At 41.2% G+C, this 21614-nt stretch overlaps 1 protein-coding gene across 1 annotated transcript in view; it reads left to right on the forward strand.

The window, feature by feature from the left end:
* CDH8 (cadherin 8) overlaps positions 1 to 21614 on the forward strand; it is an 815205-nt gene that overhangs the window by 534962 nt on the left and 258629 nt on the right. The window contains exons 6-7 of the mRNA XM_085636856.1: positions 12820 to 13007; positions 20851 to 21104. Coding sequence (XP_085492982.1) covers positions 12820 to 13007; positions 20851 to 21104 — 442 coding nt within the window. The remainder of the gene's footprint in view (positions 1 to 12819; positions 13008 to 20850; positions 21105 to 21614) is intronic.

Consider the following 21614-nt stretch of genomic DNA (forward strand, 5'->3'; position numbering starts at 1 on the left):
CTACACATCACAACCCAACTTTTGGTTTGGGTGGAGGGCTTAAGTCAAGCCAGATTTTTCAGGGTGCATGTTTTTCCTGTTTGCTGTTTTCCATGCTTTTCTGCTTGATGTTGTGTGGGTTCCCTCAAACATCAAGGTTTGCGTTGGGAGTGCTTATGTTCTGTGTGGGAGTTTCCACACATTCCACCTCTACTTGTGTTGTTGGGGGAAGTACTAAAGTATTTCCTGGGTGGAATGTTCTGCACAATGTTTTTGGTGTTCCGTGTGGAGGTCCTTCCACACATTCCACCCTAACTAGTGTTGTTGGGGAAGTGTTAAAGTTGTTCTTGGTGTTCCGTGTGGAGTCCCTTCCACACATTCCAACCCAACTAGGGTTGTTGGGGGAAGTGTTAAGTTATTCTTGTTGTCCCGTGTGGTGTCCCTTCCACACATTCCACCCCAACTTGTGTTGTTGAGGGAAGTGCTTCTTTCGCTATTCGTTGGTTTTCGTTCACACTTTTGTTGTTGGCTCCTTTGTGATTCTCGTGTTTGCCTCGTCAGCTTGCACGATTCAGGTACTTGGGTTCGTCTATAGTCTGTGGTGTGGGAGTATGTGGGTTGTTTTTGTGCTAGAAAGGAGGATGGTGTGCATGAGTCTTTGTACTTGTGTTCCTGTTTCTCCCTTCCTACTTAATTTCCTCTGCATGAATGTTCCATCTTTATTATATATGCTATGCTTCAGAAATTTTGCATCTTATGTATTTCTTGCAACTTTTCTGATGTCTTTTGAGAGTTCCTTCATTTCCATTATAAGGAAAGGGGATGTGTTATACTGCTGCTGCTCAGACTGGGTGATTGTGTGGGCGAATGTTGGTGAGTGGAATGTTCGTGAGTGCGACTGTCAGTTGACGGATCGGCTGAGCAGCAGTGAGGCTACTCCTGGTAGGGTTCTCCCTTGTAACATCTACTTAAATAAATCAACTTGAAGATACTACATGTAATGGAATATACTTTTATTACAACAATACCTTTATGTAATGTATGCCTACTGATTCTTTCACTGTCTATAAAGAGACATAGTAGAAACATGGCTTCTCACTGTCTCCTAAAGATAAGAAAAACCTGTTCCCCGTGACCCTTTGCATTTACCGACCCTAGGAAATACCTGACTTCCATCCACTCATCATATACACAAAAGGTGAGGAGAAGAATGCTCGCAGTAGGCCTAACGACTGTCAAAGCCTTAATGTATCATTACAATCCATCATTCTTTTGCCCATCATGCCACCTCAGTATGGACCCAACGATATGCAAATCAGTCTTGACCCTGGTACAATAGTAACAGTCCACCCTGAACTGCAACACAAGCAACTCTCGCTATACCCGAATGACGAGGCTCGATATGAGCAAAACTAGTCTTGGGTTGCTTGCGTTCTGGTTCTGGGATACAGCCTTGAGTTATTACCAGTGACTAAGATTAGTTCAGGCATTCCATCATCACTTTTTACATACTGCTGCCATCCATACCCACAACCCTTTACATAGGCTCCCCCTTGTACAAATAAACAAAAGATTTAAATGGTGTCATGCCACGCAACGGACCACTCTCTATAATTAGTGTAATTCTACCACTGATGGATAAAAAAACACTTCATCTGCCACACACCCTCAGCACCTTCCTCCTCAAACATAGTCAAAGCAGCACACTCCAACCTCACATGAGAAAGGAACCAGCACCATGCTGACAGTTGCCAAGGGAAAGCAGCTGGTCTACAGGCCTGCTTTGGTCCGTCTGCACAGGTCTGCAGATAAGAAAATGTGGCGGTTGGTGCAGGCACCGCTGACACCATGTTCAGACGCTCTCTCTCTAGAGACCTGGGAGACGTGGAAAAATGCAGGTATGGCCACCAGCCAACTTTCTGTCACATCACTCAGGTCTCCGCAAACATGGTTGAGGTGGAAGAACACAGGAAATAAAGCACCTCCCCAAATTAAATCACAGCATTCGTAAACAAATGGTGTCTCCCAGTGCTGTTACATCATAGCATCAACTGAAGCCATAGGTAGCAATGAATAAATAATCTGCCAGGCAGGTGTTGACCTCAATGATTTAAACCTGTGCAACAAGACACTTCTCAATCATATAGTAACAAAAGCAAGGAGGTGAGGACAAAAAAGTGTGCACTATAGTCACTGTTCAGTACTTTTCTTCACAGTTTCCATAGAAGACGCTCAACTCTCCGTAGCCCACTGCTCCTGGCCACAATCCTCAAAATGAAATCACAAAAATGGAAAGGAACGTCTTATAGTAATGTCCATATTAACAAGGTATTATTGCATTTCTTCATCAAATGGTCAGCAGGCCAAGTTCCAATAAAATATCCCAATTTTCATTCCAAAATTGTTGCATTCAATTAAGTCTAAATGATGAACAATTCTAATTATATATATTCATCTTTCCAGATTCCTTGGTATTCAAGTCCAAAGACCCTTAATATATACACATAAATATTCGGTCTTCGTAAGTAGTATCCCACAGTATCCACTGCTCCACGGTGTCTATTCGTTCGTAGTTTTGCATTATCAGCTAAAGCCACGATAAGCCTCCTCCATGAACAGCCGGTCCGATAATTCCAGCTGTCAAAAAGTATAAGCTAATACAGCTATTCATAAGAATTGAATATTATTTTGGCTAGAATTGTCTGGAAAGCCAGAAGAGGTTGACTGAATAATTAAAGATGAATATATATAATTAGAATTGTTCATCATTTATACTTAATGGAATGGAGTACAAGAAGAAACCAACTGAATGATTATTAAGACTGAAATCTATCAATACTGGTTGTAATATTCGAATAAAGAGCCCTGATGACTTCTGGTATAGGACGAAACGCATAGGCTGAAAAGATTTCATGAATATGTAACATATTGATTCCTCTGCAACAATTTTGGAATAAAAATTTGAATATTTTATTGGAACTTGGCCTGCTGACTGTTTGCTGAAGAAATACAATAATAAATTGTTGATATGGAGATTACTATAAGACGTTCCTTTTTGTGATTTCACTTCTTAATCATAGTTTGGACAGTTTCTTGGGATGAAGCAGTGGTATAGTTTTGCATTAAAATGGGAAACAACCATTACAACGCAGTCATTACAACGCACTACCTTTACAAAGCAGTCATTACAACACAACATCCTTTACATTGCATGCCGTTACAACGCAGTCATTACAATGCATGTCACTACAACACATGCCATTACAATGCATGCCAGTACAACGCATAACATTACAACGCTTTATAAGGTAAGTGATGGGAAATAGGTATTTTTACACCTACACTATCCAACACTTACCCTACTGATGCACTCACTGGAGTAGGAATAGTAATTTTTACCCCTACCCTATCCAACCCTTACCCTACTGTTGCACTCACTGGAGTGGGAATAGTAATTTTTACCCCTACACCATCCAACACTTACATTACTGTTGCCCTAAAAGTATTATGCGTTGTAATGGTATGTGTTGTAATGGTATGCATTGTAATGGAATGCGTTGTAGGTGTAGTTTCTAAAAATGCGTTGTGATGACATGCGTTGTAAAATCATGCATTGTAATGGATGTTGCGATGTAAAAACTGTGTTGTAAAGGCATGCGTTGTAAAAGTTTGTGTTGTAACATGTCCTATTCCATTTAAACAGATGTAGGTGTTTTCCATGACACCTCTCTCTAATACATGCATACCTCAATGTCATTCTCCTTTCGTACATTCATTAGTGATAAGTGAGGCACTGTGATTGAATGCAAAACGTTTACATCTTTTAATCCTTCAACAGCAGGGAGACTCTTTTGGGACCCAAACAAGTGATGAATGAATTTATTTAGAGACTGGTGACAGCTTTTGTTGCAGAAGCCACCTCAACTGGATTTGAAATTAAAACTTTTGCAGGTGTAAGGATGGTTAGAGTGTTTATTTGTGTCCTAAATGAGTTCGAACAAAAACTTTCCTGGAAGGATACAAAAAGTGCAATGCAAGTTGTCCGTGCAGTTTTCTTGTCTATCCCTTTGTTATAATAGGCGTATCCAAAAATATAGGCTCCGATCAACAATGCAAAACTATTACACCTACATTAGTAAAAAAAAAACTATAGTATAAGCACAATTCATACCCTCAGTCAAATTCAATTTGAAAAAAGTATAGGGAAGAAAAAATGAAACAGGGACCAACTGTTCGGCAGAAAGCAATATAAACCAATACCACTTTACAGGGATAGTTGGGTCCAAGCCAGATTTTTATTAAACAAGTTTATTCTTGCATAAATCCTGATTAATCTCTCTCAGGCATTTCGATAATTTTTCTTTTCTTCTACAAACGCCTTTCACACAATTTTTGTCAACAGGGGACTCGTTAAGCAGAAAATGTCTCTTGAGAACTGCGAAACTGGATGTGTGCTGAAGCTGCATGTATTGTGCAAGCAAATTTTCCTGCGCTTTTTAAAACAAATGTAAGGCAAATGCATTGAGCAGGTATCTTTATTGTCTTTATATGCACTTAACTTTTCCTTGAGGGTATTTGTCCAGCTGTATTTAATGTAATTTTCACAAATATTACCTAGTTTCCATAAACAAAATCACATATTCCTGGAAATACTTGATATCCTAGAAAATAATTAAAGTATGAAAAGGAAATCGACTTGTGAGTTCACACAGCTTGAAGTGGGTGAAAACAGTTGTCTTCATAAACAAATATTTTGAGAGACCAACACTTCCAGCTGTGATTGTCTCAATGCTGTGTATGACAAGGTCACCACAAGGTCAGTTGAGCATGGTTCCAGGCATTGTTGAAGGTGTTTGTAGAGCAGACAAATATTCCTCTTAGAGGAAGTTGTCATTCAATGGAGAATGTTAGATGTGAGGTTGTTGGGTGCATTGGATGGCTTTCTCAGTCATCAGGGCTGAGCTGAGAATTAAAATCAGCCCTGCCAAAAATGTTAAAATCAGCCCCACTTCCTTATTCTCTATATTCTCTCGCTCTTTCTCTCATATTCTTTCTCTACTGTTTCTGCGTCCATGAATGCTGAGGAGCTGCAGACAGAGGCATTGGCTTTTAACATTCAACATCTGCCTCTAAATTCTCCAATCCCCCAGAAAGATGCCTGATGGGAAAAATGGTCAATCCTGCCCGATGGTCATTGATTTTTTTGTTAACGTCTTGCAACACACACAACTCTACCAGCCAATGCAATTTTATAGAAGCCAAAATTTGCCCTTTGGGGACAATATTTTATTGATTTATTTATTTGAAAAGTTTTATATAGCGCAAACTTGACTCATGCAGGTATCAGAGCGCTTTACCAGATGAAGAGACAATGACATACAACAAGATTATATGGTGGTGGTGAAGGATCTTTTAAGAGATGTCGAGATGACATGAAATGCTTTCAGAGGTTGTCTTCACATCTTTCCCAGATAGATTGATGCTGCACAATGGTTTCAAGAGCTTCATGAATTCTTTTTTGTAAATGTTTTTATTTTCATTTTCTTTAAATTTTACAAACAACCAAAACATCAGCAGGTACATCTTGTATATGACAGGTTCAACATCGTATTCAATAGTTATGGCCGCCAAATCAATCAAAGGTACATTCATATAATAACTCTTCCTACTCCTCTTCCACTCCTTCCCAATCAGTCTTGGGGGTGGTTCAAGCACTTCATAGATTCTGAAGGCCTGCACTATGTTGCCCAGCTATTGTGAGTCTTGCGTGATAGTTTGTGTCACCTGTGTCTCCTCCACCATATCTATGCTGTAATGTCTTCGCCATGGCTGCCAAACCTTTCAAAACTTCTGAGCTTCCTGAATTCTTAAATTGTTTGCGGGGAGGCTAATCTTCATTATGAGTGGTACCAAGTAGACCTTAAATACTATTCCCTGGAATATCAATAATTTGAGAAATTGGGTTACTGGTTGAGGGGGTGAAACGCTTCTCAAGCAGCAACCACAGTTCTTCTTAGGGTGAAGTCACAAGCAAACCCTAAATTAGTGTTCAATCCTTGGGTAGCTTGGCACAGACCAGGCAGGCTTAACTCAAAGGCAATGTGTAAAGTATTTTTGCACCACTTCAAGCCATAACAAAGTGAGAGCACACCACCAAAGAGGCCCAACACAGATTTAGAAAACGAGAGTATTTTTTAATAAACAAGCTCAAAATTACTAAAATCCAATTAGTAGAACAGGAGATATTCCATTTTAAGGTTTTTAGTGAAAGCATTTCCATAAGGCTTAATGTGGCAACTGTGGCTGTCTGGTCAAGCCTGGACCAGGACAAAGTCACAAGTTCAGGCTGACTACGATGGAGCACGGGCGGCCTGCAGGGACGCAGTTAGGCATGCTGAACAAAGTACCTTCAATCAGGGTTTGTGGAGCATTGTGAGGAACCATGTCAGAGATGTGTTGCGCAGCCAAAGCAAGCATCGGGACCAAGATGGGTCAAGGCTTGGGTGCGAGGTCCTGTAATGTCGTTATTGAAGATCCCATCGACAAAGGCTTGCCTTACGAAGTCCAGAATCAGGGATGTATTGCAAAGGTGGGGTGATGCACCAGTTCCGAGGAGCTATGAAGCTGCGAAGCAGAATCCAGTGTAGCTGTTGAGGCTTCTGTCGATGAGGGATGCGAGGGCCTGCGCCAAGTATGCATCACACAGTGGTGGTTCCAATGGAGTGACAGGTTGCAGTGCAGGTCTTGCGGCGGTTTTGATTCATGCAGCAGCATCAATGCACTGGTTCTGCTCAGGGTTGCGCCACGCAGCCGGAGATGTATCAGTTTTGCTAGGTCCACAGAGATGGCAGAGCACCTTAGGTCCACTTCCAAGGGTCCAGGACTGGGGTGACACCACTTGGTAGTGTAGGTTCACATTTGGCTGAGTCCAGGTGCAAGGTTTTTGGAGCCTTCTGTCCCTGAGGCTCAAGCCAGCAGGCCAGGGAACTAGCCCTTGGAGTCAATCTGGGATTCTGGGTTCAAGAGATGAAGGTCCAGTGCTACTATCCTCAGCAGGAGTGCAGCACACGGAAGGTCAGCACAGCAAAGTTGCAGCACAGCAAGACAGTAGTCTAGCAGAGTGCAGTCCAGTAGAGAGGCAGTCTTCCAGCAGCACAGCAGTCCTTCTTTCTCGTCCACAGGTCCAGAAGCATACTGAAGTGGTGGTGTCTAAGGTCCAGTATATATACCCAGTTGTGCCTTTGAAGTGGGGGAGGAGCTTCTAGAAGTTTCCCTTTGAAATCCTACCTTCCCTGCCCTGGTCCAGACTACCCACAGAGGGCATGCAGTCCTTTGTGGAGGCAGGATACAGTCTATTCAGTTGTAAGTATGGTCGTGCTCAGCTTCTGCCTCTCATCATGCCAGTGATGGCCCATTTAGGCACACCTAGGTTTCCTATTGCACGTGACTGTCGAGGATGAATCACAAAACCCAACTGTCAGCGTAGTCACTAAATGGCTAAGGCAGGAAAAAACACATTTCTAAAAGTAACATTTTCAAAACTGTATTTTAAAATCCGACTTCACCATAAATTAGAATTGTAAATTAGGTTTCCAGAGACACCAAACATGAACTGGTTGCCTAATCCCCTTTTGTAAATTACACTTATAAAATGTAATAAGGAAACTCCAATATTATCCTATGGGAGAGGTAGGACTTGCAGTAGAGGTTTTCACTACCAAGACAGGTAAAACTTAAAAATGCATGCACTAACTTTTAAATACACTGCACCCTGCACTTCGTGCTGTTTCTAGGGGGTGGATTACATATATAAAAAGGGAAGGTTTGGGTCTGGCAAATGGTCCATTTTGCCGGGACAACATTGCAGCTAAAAATTGCCCACATAGTGTTCAATGAAAAGCCAGATTGGAGAGGATGGAGATGGAGAGGATGTAGCCTTATGGCTGGAGCTTTCCATCTCGAAGCTGGAGAACCGGGTTTGAGTTTTGACAAGGACGTTCAACATCCTGTGATTTTGGGCAAATCACCTAATCTCCCTGCGCCTAACAAAAATTAATGTTGCCTTGTGTATCAAAACTGGTGCTCATGTAAAGCTCTCTGATACCTGATATCTTCGTGTCGAGTTTGCGCTATATAAAACTCTAAAACAATGTTTTTTAAAGCCTGGGACAAGTTTTAAAGGGATATTTAATTTGTGTTGCAATCAATATTGAAAGCCCACTAATAGCACCTAATTTAAAGGTGCTGGCCACATGTAGTTCTGTTATGTTATGTTAATTAGAATTTGTAGAGCGCTCGTTCACCAACAGATTTCTTGGCGCTGGAAATTGTACTTTCTATTCGAGAATACTAGTTAGGAAGGTCCAGGTCTAGCTGTAAGCTTGGGTGAAGAGCCAGGTCTTCAGCATCTTCCTAAAGCAAAGGAGGTCTGATTCAAGTCTCAGTGGGGGTGGAAGAGCATTCCAGAATTTAGGTGCTAGTATTGAGAAGCGTGACCCTCCTGTTCTTTTATGTCTAAAGTTTGGTACCTCTAATAAGTTCATGTGCGTGGGTCTTAAAGTACGGTGGGGGTTGTACTTATGGATTTTTGAGGCAATGTACTTTGGGCCAGTCCTGTGTAAGGCTTTAAACAGGATGCAGCCGGCTTTAAACATGGAGCGCTGCTCCACTGGGAGCCAGTGCAGCTCTTTTAGCAGTGGCTTGATGTGACATTGTCTGCCTTGTTGGTATATAATTCTGCCTGCCTGATTTTGTATTAGCTGCAGACGATGTATCTGGTTGCGCTAAAGGCTTAGGAACGTTGAGTTGGAATAATCGATTCTTGATAGGTTCAGGGAGATGATGATTTGGATATACGCCTCTCTGTTGAAAAATCTTCAGATTTTCCTCAGTTCCCGCAGTTGAAAAAAATAGGTTGGGGTGACCGCTCCAATCTGAGTGTTCTTGTTTAGATCTGAGTCAATGTGTATGCCTAGGCTTTTTAGTGCAGGGGGGCCTAGTTCTGTGGGCCAGTGGGCGGGGGACCAATATGATGTTTATTGTTGGGGATGATGATTTCCATTTTTTCTGCGTTGAGTTTTAATTGCTTTTTGTTCATTCATGTAGTGCTACTTTACTAGGGGTTTACAAGTAAAATAAATTTGCTAATGGGAGAGAAGCCAATATTACCATATTTTAGGGAGAGAGCACATGCACCTTAGCACGGGTTATTAGTTGTAAAGTACATACAGTCCTAAGACCAGCGAAAATGAGGCCAGCAAAATGGAAGAGGGAGGAAAAATGTTTGGGGGAAGATCATCCTAAGGCTGACAGGTCTAACTGATAAACATTCCCTAGCCCCAGTAGAACACTTGCTGATTTTGTGCCAATATCTAACAATTATGCCACAAGCTAAACACTGGCTTAGAAAAGGCATGATGCCAGTGCAAATGATATACCTCTGCAGTAGTGTTTATTCCCTCCGTTTCTCTGAACTCCCACAGTTGTAAGAAATTAGGTTGTTAGTTGAAAGAGGTGAGAGTCCCATTCAAGTAATCCTCACAGTCCTTGTCAGGGCGATCCATAAAAGTCACTAAATAAATCTGTGCTTAACCCTCTGGGAGGTTACCAGCGAAGTAGTCAGCTTAGAGGCAATTTATAAAGGATTTACACAAGAAAAATCCAAATCTAATTTAGAAAAACAGAGTAAATTTTAATAAATAAAATGACACCACAATGAAAAAAATCACATGAGTATAACTGAAGTTATGAACTAAAAAAATGTAGGTTAAAATACAACCAAATAGCAAAAAGCGCACTTGTCGGTATTTGGTTCAGCAGGTCCGGATCAAAGTCATAAGTTGAGGCAGACTGATATGCAGGTCGGATACAGGGGCCAGATCTGTCCCTGTGAAGAGTTTACATTCTCACACAGTCCAAGTCCATATGAGGAGCCTCAGCCAGAACTTTGCATTGGTGGGGACTGCAACAAGATTGTTGTTGGCACAAAGTGCAGATAACTATCAGAGCTTCGAGATGGTGGGAGAGAAAGGGCAGTCGTTTCTGATGCGAAAAGACCAAAACTGCTGGATTTTCCCTTGAAGTCCAGTAATTGCAGTTTGGTGGAATATACTCTGGCACCAGCCAGTGGTCCAGGATCTGGGGAATCACCTCTTGGGGATCAACACTCACTCCAGAAGAGGCCAGCAGCAGTGTTAAGGCAGGTCCAGTTGGTGCTGGTGAGCTGGGTAGTAGTAGGGAAGGCCACTAGAAGCTTGCTGTGTCCCTGTAGTTCAAACAGGGTGTCAGCCAAATGACCCTAGGAGTCACTTCTGTGATCCTGGGTTTAGGGCAAGAAAGTCAAGTGTTCCTTCTCTACACAGCAAGGAAGTCCTTCTGAATCTTCTCATGTTCAGGAGTGTTCTAGTGAGGGTTCAGAGGCTGCCACTTTTATTCATAGTGCACGCCTTTGGGTTGGAGGGTCCCTCTGTGTATCTACCACTAAAATGGTTTGTATCAGTTCTCCCCCTTCCCCTAGGTCTGGTCCCAAACTGTCTAGGGTAACGAAGGGCACACAGGCCCAGGTTTGGGCAGCATTTGCAAGTGATGGGGCAGGCAGCTTCAAAAGTCAGGAAGGGGGTGGGTACAGTCCTCAGTTTATACTTTGAAGCTCCGGAACGGTTGAATACAACCTCCATGTTATCCTGCTCAGGAGAGGAACACCCTCCTCACACACTCTGGCCTTTGGGCCCCTCTCTGGAAGGAATATACATCACACTACAGGAGATCAGTTACAGGTATGAGACCCTGGACATTTGTGGAAAGGCACATTTGGCTTAGGCAGTAAAATGCAACGCTCTAAAAGGGCTATTTTCAGAGTAGTAACTTAAAATCCGACTATACCATTAGGAGGATTTTAAATTACAATTCAAATTAGAGGAGTAATTGATCCTCTATCTCCTCCTAAACTGAAGTTATCACTTATTAAGTGTAATAAGATAACCCAGTGTGAGTCTATCGGAGAGTTATCCTTGCTACAGTGAAAACAAACAGTGGAAGTTTTTCACTATCAAGATATATAAAACTTAAGTACACATGTCCTAATTTTTTAATACTATGCATCCTGCCCTATGAACCTTACTAGTTTACCTTAGGGGTGACTAATACGTATTAAAAAGGAAGGTTTAGGACTGGCCAGAGCATTATTTTGCTAGGTCAAAATTTTACTTTTTTAAAGCTGCTCACACAGACTGCAAGGGCAGGCCTGTAGACGTTCTTTACAGGGATATTGTAGTGGGTAGCACAATGAGTCCTGCAGCCCACTGGTAGCATTTCATTTACATGTCCTGGATACATGCAGTATAATATGCTAGGGACTTATATGCAAATTAAATATACCAATCAAACATATATGAATTTTATCATGTTTGGAAAGCACAGCACAAGCGGTTTGCCACTAGTTGGCAGGAGTAGAGTGCCTAAAGTAAAAAAAAAACAAAAAAAACTGGTTTAGTAAAGGCAGGAAAAAATCCGGGGGACCCTGCACAAAAGGCGAGGTCCAACACCTGTCCTTGAAGCTTATTTGTATGTGGGACTCCAGCAACAGGAAAACAAAGCACCAGCAGCAGAAAGGGGATGCTACTGTGCTTATAGATAAAGCAGGAATCTGACTTACCCAGCTCTAGTGCGCCTTAGCACCACCAATCCCAGCCTTTATTCACGATAGCCGAAATGGGTTTTTGCTTTTACTGACTCACAGGATTATGGCTGCTTAAAAAACCTACTACACTTTCTTAGCAATCTGAAATCGCTCTGCTTTACTCCATAGTTAAGGTTTTCTGTCTTACTTTGTTCCATCAAAGGCAGCTCAAAAAATCTTTACAAAGTCAAGTAGGAGGAAATCAATCCAATGAAAACGATTTGTTTAATCTCTAATAACAGAAGCTGAACAGGTAAATAACTGGAGCAGACCTATTATAGTTTAGCTGGAAATTAAACAAAAAGTCAGTTTCTTGATAAACGAAGACAGAAAAGAGCATTTGCAGGAGCGTGAGACAAGACTTTTTTAAGGACAGGAGGGCAACAAAGATAGAGACTTTCTAAATGTTGATTGAGTGCGGGGCTCTGATCCAATTCAGTAATAAAATCACGTTAGTCACAACCCCCCCACTGCCAATCATGATAAGAAAAAAATGCACAAAAAAAAGAATCTGCAGAATGAAAATTTAATAAATAGTTTCTCAATTAATGCAAACATGTTATAATTTAACCCGGCTTTTATGCAGATGCTCAGGTGATGAGTGCATTCATTGTCTTCACTAAAACGAAATGTTAGATTTTTTATTTTTTTATTTTAATATTCTTAAAATACTTAAATAAGATGAAAAGATCTTTGCAGTGTATTAAACATTACATCTCGTGGTGCTGGAAAGGGCTTAATATTTTACGTTCAGCAACATTGAACATCCCGGAGGAAGTGGTGAGGGTAATTTAACAAGCGAGTGGAGGCACAATCACATATTGTACTCTCGAAACTGCCTTGTATTTTCATATGAGGTACAGGAACATTAAGCAGCTTTAAGTACACATTCGTTTTAAATTTGTTTTCAAAATGCATACGGTGTATCTCTCAAGGGTGCTCTTTGTGAAGCACAATTCTGTTAAAAGCTTATGCCCTCTCTACCTGTCTCAGAAATAATCCGCTTGCATGCATTTGCCTATTTAAATCGAGTGTCACTTTTTATTGTGATATATTATTGTTCTCGCCTAGACAAAGAAATTCATGAAATGTAGATGTAAAACTGCAGGGTAGTGCCCTCATGCTCACCATGTTGATGTTTGATCTTTCCTCATCTCTGTAAGGTCAGTATCAGTTCACAGTACCAGAGGATGTTGTTCTTGGAGGGTCAGTTGGAAGGGTGAAGGCAAATGACCGAGATATTGGAGACAATGCAAAGTCATCATTTGATATTATAGATGGAGATGGAATGGATATATTTGAAGTCACCACAGAATCCCAGACACAGGACGGCATTATACGACTGCGAAAGGTATGGCACCATCCAGTTCAGACTGGACTCACAATGTAAAAATGAATCAACTGCCTTATATTTGTACTGCATGCCATACATTGTGTACATTTTGACTGTAATGGGGGAAGACTAGTAAGAGCCGCAGCATTAGTCGAATCCAGTAGCGGCCCGTGGAGCAAAATGCGATGCAGCGCGCGCAATGGAATTCGTTTTATTTATTTAAATGTGTACTTACCTCCGTTCATCCATATTCTGGTGTTTACATTTCCCCACCCTGCCCCTCCCCCGCCCTGCCTCACCGCCCCACGGAACTCCCTCCACGGACCGCTACTGGTCGAATCAGTTCTGTCTTAACGCATAGGCATGCTGGGTAGTTGTCCAGAGGCCCCACAAGCATAGGCACCTCCTGTCGACCAGAATCTAAGACTAATTTTCCGTTTAACATTTTTATTCCTGTGAGTGGTGGTGTAGCCAGGGCTTTGTTCACTGCTTTGCCCGGGGGCCTATAATATTGTTAAAACAGCCATGAGTCAAATAGCGGTTAAACTCGAGTTCCGACATATCAAAAGACCAAATAACTGAAGGAACTCTAGAGGTAATTCTATGCGTTTGCCCCTTTTCCCCACTTTACAAGGTATGTGGCCGCATGCGTGTCTTTCGAGTATGAAGGACAGATGGGGACTGGACCCTTTGGGGTTCACAAGATAGACCCGTTAAGGCGCTGTGTATGGCATACATGGCACTTGATCAATTAAATGCCACTTCTGACTGCCCCCTTACTACCTCTTCTCTGTTCTACTTCACATCTCACATTAGCCTCCACAAGGATGTATTCCTCTGTGCAATACTGTATGTTTCTGGACTGAATTGCTCATTGTAAAGTGTTTGTTGGCCAAGAATGTGGCTCTTTGCTGTAAATGTTGGAAAATGTTGAAATGTTCCAATTAACACTGTGCAAATTGTGCCCTTCTATGTGTTTACATTTTTTATCACAATGTATACTGTTAATATGGTTTATTATATTTGATTAGCAATTACAACAAGTTTTGAAAAGGAACCGATCACACAGACGCTCACATTGACTGAAATAAAAATGAAGAATGTGTTGATTTGTGAACAACCAATACAATTGTAATGCTTGAAAAAACAGAATTGTATTTTTTCCATATATACTAAAAGAAAAAAGCATGAGTTACAGAACATAACATCGCTTCTCCAATGTTCTAGGATGAAAAGCAAGTAGAACGTATTATCTGTAACATTTCAATTGGCAGAAACAAAAGGGCTTAAACTTGGAAATGTGAAGGGCAGAGCAGGATAGAGCAAGGAATCCTCTTGAAAGCTTTAATGACAGCAAAACATAATGCCAGGAGTTTACACCAGTGCAAAATGTACTGATTAAAAGAAAGGAGCCCATTGAGCATTGATCAGCATTTGTTGCTAAAATGAAGATTAAAAAGAAAGACATAGAAAATCCAGGGACTCCATCTTCCACAATGCAATGGGGCCTTACTGAAGGCACTCATCCAGGCAATGTTTTGAGTTCCTTTGTTTGAGTGCTACTTCATTCTCTTCATAAGTGTAGGACGGGGATTAACCTGTACTATGTTTATAAAACTTGTGAGGCTATTAAACAGTGCCACCTAGGAATAGTTTATACCTTTGAACTTATAAGTAGCATCCATCGTTATTTTTGGGATCCAGTACAATCAAGTATCCAATGCCTTGCAGCTAATGTCATAGGAATGCATTCTTAAAACCATCAAGACGAGATTGGCTATATGAATCCACTAGGAAGAAATCAGAGGAGCCTGGTAAATGTGAACTTTTTTTGGGTAATGTATATCTTTATTGGACTTGCTTCGTACCAAATGCCTTATTGTGAGTGCTATGGTAAGTGGCAAATTGTGCACAAATAGTGATTGTGAATGGTTATTTTATCTTACGGTTGATGTAAATTATATTTAGGCACAAACCAAGCTGTACAAGACGTAATATATATATATGATTTAGAAAAATAGAAAATACTTTTATTATAATGCCAAATTAACACAGTGTGGCAACACATCAATGTTCTTCCATATATGTGTACATGGAATAATTTCTATTACAAAATACAACAGCCATTATTGATAGAAATTGTGGTCTCTAGTTGGCAGTGGCTTGCACCCTGTCCACACACCCAAGATAACCTCTGCTCACCTCCTTGGCAGCTTGGCACAAGCAGCCAGGATTATCTCGGACCAATGTGTAAATTATTTGTACATAACACACACAGCAACACCGTGAACACAATACTAATGGACACCACACCAGATTAGAAAAATAAACAATCTTTATCTAAACCAAACAAGACCAAAACGACAAAAATCCAACATATATAACTCAAAATATCACTTTTTAAAAGGTTTAAGCAATCCTGTTTATATAACTCTGTGGATGCAATGGTTTTAGCACAAAGTACATTTGATGTATCAAAATCCACAAGGAAAAACTGTAGCGGAGGAAGGAAGCGTCGGAAGTCACAGTCATGTTTTGGTTCTTGACTCCCTGGGGAAGTGTTGCATCAGTTTTTCTGCGTGCAGAAGAAGTATTGCGTTGGTTCCGGACTTTAAGGAGAATCGATGCGTTGAACTCCGAAGGCGTTTCTGGTCTGCAGGTGATGCAGTGGAAAACTTGGCGCATAGGTGCGAAGTGTGGAAATCCCGATGTGCTGGAGGTCGATGCGTCAGCGACCAACAGACGCTGCGTATATTCTTTCAGCTGTGGACCAGTGATGCATTGATTCTTTCAGCCACACTGCAGGGCATGCGTCGGAGTCAGTGCGTTGGTCTTAGACATCTAAGACATGGTGCACTGAGCTCAGGCTGCGGAGGTTCCTCAGGCCGCAAACAGGCATCTTTTGATTTATTTGGCACGCCTGGCGGCAGTGCGTAGAAACTTCTCCAGTACGGCGGTTGCTACATTAGAAAAATAAGTGCTGGAAGGGCAATATGTCCCTTTTGCAGTGCTTTGTAGCTGCAACAACCTCCAAGGGCCCAGAATTGGAATTGGCACCACTTGTAAGATCAGAACACCCAGTAGTGAAGTTCAGGGGTGCTGCCATGAAGTCTTTGATGGCCTTGAGACTTCCAACAAGAAGCAAGCCCACACAAGCCCTTGGAGAACCTTGGAAGCAGGATGTAGAAAACAAAGTCCAGTCTTTTCACTCCAAGGACAGAAGCAGTAAACATAAGGCCAGCACAACAAAGCAACAGGCAGAGTGGCAGTCCCTCATACAGCATCCAGCTTGTCTTCCTGGCAGAACGTCCTCAGTCCAAAGGTGTTCTGATTTGGGGTGGCAGAGGTCCAATACTCATACCCCTTTTGGCTTTTGAAGTAGACATACTTCAAAGGAAAGCCATTGTTGTCCCCAAAATCCTGTCTTGACTCCAGACACACTACAGGGGGGTGGAGACAGCATTGTGAGAAGCCAGGCAGAGACCTATTTAGGTGTCAGTGACAACTCCTCCCACCACACTAGCTCAAGAAGACCCACCAGCCTGGTGATGGTCCATGATGATATGCAGAGCAGACCACAGCTCCCTTTGTGTGACTGTCTAGAGTAAATGCACAAACAGCCGGGCTGTCAGTCTAAACCATACGTTGATTCCACAGTCAGGCAGAGGCACAGGATGGTTAAACAAGAAAATTCCCACATTCTAAAAGTGGCATTTTCAAACACAAAATTCAAAAACATCTTTCCTAAAAGATGTGTTTTAAAATCCTGAACTCAGAGCCCAAACTCTCGATCTCTATTTCTTCTAAATTGAAAGTTACACTTGTAAAATGTTACAAGGCAGCTCCAATGATAACCCACAGGAGAGCTAGTCCTTGAAATAGTGAAAAATTAAATTGGCAGTATTTCACTATCAGGACATGTGAAACACATCAGTACATAGCCTACCTTTCATATACACTGCACCTTGCCCATTGTGGTACCTTTGGCCTGCCTTCGGGGTGCTTTACATGTAGTAAAAGGTAGTGGTTGGGCCTGGCAAGTGGGTGTACTTGCCAGGTCGACATGGCAGTTTAAAACTGCACTCACAGACACTGCGATGGCAGGTCAGAGACAAGTTTACCCGGCTACTCATGTGGGTGACACAACTGGTGCTGCAGGCACACACAGTGCACTACTAGGGACTTACCAATAAATCAAATATGCCAATCATGGAAAACCAATCATAATTACCATTTACACCAGAGCATGTGCACTTTAGCACTAATTAGCAGTGGTAAAGTGCCCAGAGTCCTAGAGCCAACAAAAACAGGTCAGAAAAAATAGGAGAAAGAAGGAAAATTGTTTGGGGAGAACCCTGCAAATAGGGCCAGGTCCAACTGTTACAATAGGATTGAACTGTGTTGTTCTTTACAATGAGCAACACGGATATTATGTTTTAAATTTTGTTTTCCAATGATACAAGGATTATATATCAAATATAGGGCTTGATTGTGTTGTATGATCACAGTGATCACCGCTGATACAGCCAACATGTGTTTCCTCATGAAGACTTCTTCTGGGCTATCAAGACAAGTTTGAAGCATCGACTTAGAAAAAGGTGCTTCAATGTCATAGAACGTTGATCTTTAACATATACAAATATTCATGAAAATCACAACAGTAACCAAAATCGTCTTAGGGTCCCAGTCTGCTGTTGCGTGTTACCTCTTTGGCAGAGATTGCAACGGCTTGGGTCACATATGCCAGGTGTTTGGATCCAGGTCCCATAGTCCAGGTATTTGGATCCTGGGACAGATTCCTATGCGACCCATGCCATTACAGACACTTGTGTTTGTTTACTACATCTGCATAATACTTTTCAAACCGCTTGGTTTGTACTCCAGACATTCGGATCTTTATATTTGTTGTCTACTTTCAGCTGTTGTCCTAGGTACACCTCATGGTAGCAGGTATGTAGTTTGCTATAGTACCAAATGAAACTTTAACTTGGCTCCATAACACAGTGACCACTTTAATGTTTGGGGATTGTGTGGGTACTCTTCCACTGCTACCTTTGTGATGGTTTCTTCCCGATATGCATTCATCCATGAAGCTATTCACAGAACAGCATCCAAAATATTTCATATGGCGAGAAACATGTTAAAACTTGCTCATGTGCACCAATGGTGAATATTTCATAGGTAAACACCAACATAAATATACACATACATAATAAACTACTTATTTAACAATGTAGAATATGGCTTCTTTTTGTTTATTTATCAAGTCATTTGCCTGCACAAGTTGAAAGAACTGCTGGCAGGGTGAACGTACTAATAACAATGTAGTGCACTTTAAGTTATTTAAAGTCTGCTGCAAAATCAATAGGGATTGTAGTGGAAAGACAAGCTAAATGTTCCTCCCAAGCTTTGATCAATCAGGCAGTGACCATATTACAGGGATGGATCTCAGTGGCATCGTCATTTCTGCTTTGTAAGTGCATCCCCATTGTGGTGCACTTACTCATACAATCAGAATAGCAGTGATCTGTTAAACACAAACTCCGGAGTAATTAATTAAATTCACTTAAATTCCATCTTTTAACTTTCAGAAACTGTATATTTTTAGTAGCTAAAAGGCACACTGAATTAAATGTTACACCAATGTCAAAAGAGAGAAATCTTATAGGCTATGTGGTACAAGTGCAGAGCATTCAAGATTGAAGATTATCATTAAATGTGAAAGAGGTCTAAGTGTTAAAAATGTATTTTTTCAGTAGCTAAACGTGGTTGTGGAAAAGACCAGTCTGTACAACAAATGACAAATTAAGAATTCTGTGCATGAATGTGATAAATGGCATTGAAGATATAATCGCAGTTTTGAGAAATAGAGAAAACCAAACAGAAATGTATGAAAACACACTTTTTAAATGTGTTGATATTGTTTTCTAATTTATTGCAACATATATATATAATATATATGTCACTTACTACCCCCATGCGGGGCGCCGATATGCTGCTTAGAAAACTTTAGATGATGCATTTACACCAAAAACACACAAGTGAAACTGTCCTAAGGCTAACAAGATCATACTAACTTCCTGACAGTGCTCACTGAAATAAGAATAGCTTTTTTGAAAATCCAGCAAAAAGAGAAGATGCTCGTAGAAGGCAATCAATCCACCAGATAAATATCATTGTTTAATGGATAATGATGGCTCTGAATTTTCCATCTGATTGTTAATAACTCTTCGATAATGAGGGTAACCATTGCTCATGTCATTGCTTAACCTGAGCAATAAGGAAAACTCAGAAAATGGCCCATGTTAAGTGGCTTAACGCTGCCTTGCAAATAAAGCAAAGGGGTTATCGCTACCAGTATATAAAAAAAGTGATGTTCTGGTGCCGATAACCCCTTGTAAATATGCACCTCAGTGTCGAGAAAGTTGCATACAAAGCAAAAATATTTAAAAGCCACACGAGAAAGGCAATTTGTAGTAGGAATCCCAAAATGTCTCCGTAAGCCAAGATCGAGTGGTCCCTTTTAAATTTCAATGCAGCCGAGAATGACAGCTACCAGCCGTTTCTGAATACAAAATCTGCAGGAACCCCACAAACCTGGTAAGTTTCGCCCAAAAACTCCAGAGACTGAAACTACTGAAAATCTCTGAGACAGAACCTGGAATAAATCCAGGGTTATCGCACGAAGAATTACTGAATTACTCACCTGTTACCACCAATAACACTACTCCCAGGAATTATTGTTACTTCTAGCAATATTAACTCAGAGGGGGTGGAGTTAGGAGTACCAAGCAATGTTTCCTTATTAAAATGTGATATACGATATGTCTTCAATTCTACATGTATTTTTAATGATACACTTTCCATTATTACATCTGTTTGCTATGTGCAGAACTTCGGCCATGAGTGTTTGCTACTTTGGAAATAATAATAACCCAGTATTTGTAAAGCGCAAACTTATTCCCTTAGGGGTCTGAAGGTGCTTTGGGCCATCGGGGAGATTAAGCGAGCTATTGCCTAGAGTCCCATGGTGCTGGGCTGAGCTGCTGCCGGTGCCAGGGAATGAACTGTGAACCATGTGCTCGGGAGTCAGCAGCTCTGGCCGTTGCGCCACTCCTCTCCCACATCATGTGGAAATGTTTCCACATGATGTATATTGTCAATAGTGGTTTCTCTTGACATATCTTGGGATGGAAATAGCAGGCTTCTGGGTTTAAAAAAATACATCAGTATAAAAAAAATACATCAGTACAATGTGCCCATTTGGAAAAGGATAAAAGGACTGCTTCATGTATCCCAGATAACAGTGATAAAGGGTCAGTGTGAAATAGTGTGAACAATGAATACTGGATGTTCTCTGTAACGCTCTCCTTCTGGCCTTAATGCTCCCTATGCCTGAAGAATGATTGCTAGACTTCCACATTTCCCAGTGTCCCCTGTAAATAATAAAATATTTACAACACACAATGGTTCTAGACGGTATCACCTTATCTTGGACAAGCAGGATGCTTATTAAGCAATGTGCACGCAAATCCATCGCCAGCACAATTGCTATAGGTATCTAAAGTGGAATCTTGATGGTGAATGTGTTGACATGAAATATTTAGAAACGTCCAAACTGAAAGAAAGAGGAGAAATAAAAAAAACACAAAGAAAACCCTTTCTTATATAAAAAAAAAATACAATTCGCACACAATTTACAGGCAGGATTCAAATGAAAATAATTATCAGAAACTATGATTGTGTAGATGTTCTCCCGGTGTGTTTAAATGTTCATACTTTTCTCCCACCAGCATGCATTCAGTAGTTCTTGCCTTTGCGGTCATTAGTGAAAGACATTTTTCTTTGTCATTCCTAACAGCCTCTTGACTTTGAGAGTAAAAAATTCTATATTCTGAAGGTAGAAGCGGCCAACGTTAATATTGATCCACGCTTCATCGGCGGGGTGCCGTTCAAAGACACAGCAACGGTTAAAATTACAGTGGAGGACTCTGATGAGCCGCCGGTTTTTTCATCGCCCACTTATCTCCTGGAAGTGCATGAAAACACTGCTATTAACACCGTGATTGGTCAGGTGACGGCGCGGGACCCGGATGCGACTTCCAGCCCCATAAGGTACCGCCATCATGTTAGCGCGCGCAAGGCTGCTGACAGAATGCTTAGTGGATTAATTGTACTATAGACTGTGCAAGGGAGTGTGACAGGCAGTTTAAAGCTGTCGCTTTTGCAGGGTTTTAGGAAACTGAAAGCACTCTCGGTGACAGAATCCTGTTAGTCACAGCGTGACTTTTGGTATGTGTCAGGTTTCCATTGTAACTAAAAACAACAGAATTATAAATACCATACGTTTATTTATTCTGACAACACGCCTGAATGGTAGCCCTCGCACACACCGTATCTGGATTAGCATTTATTTTAATTGTTTTCTGTTCCATTTCTTTTTCCTCTGACAAATGCATGAGCAACTGTCAAGAATAGAATGAATTGTTTTTGATGCGTGCGTGCCATTCAAAGCACATCTTTTTTGTCTCAGCTGCAGGCGTGTTCTTTATGTTCTTGTTGTTTTGATGGTGGCAATAATGTCTACATTTTAATTAGAAACTTTGCAATGTATGTCCTCCTGGA

The sequence above is a fragment of the Triturus cristatus genome, chromosome 12, assembly GCF_964204655.1.
Source record: "Triturus cristatus chromosome 12, aTriCri1.1, whole genome shotgun sequence".
NCBI lineage: Eukaryota > Metazoa > Chordata > Amphibia > Caudata > Salamandridae > Triturus > Triturus cristatus.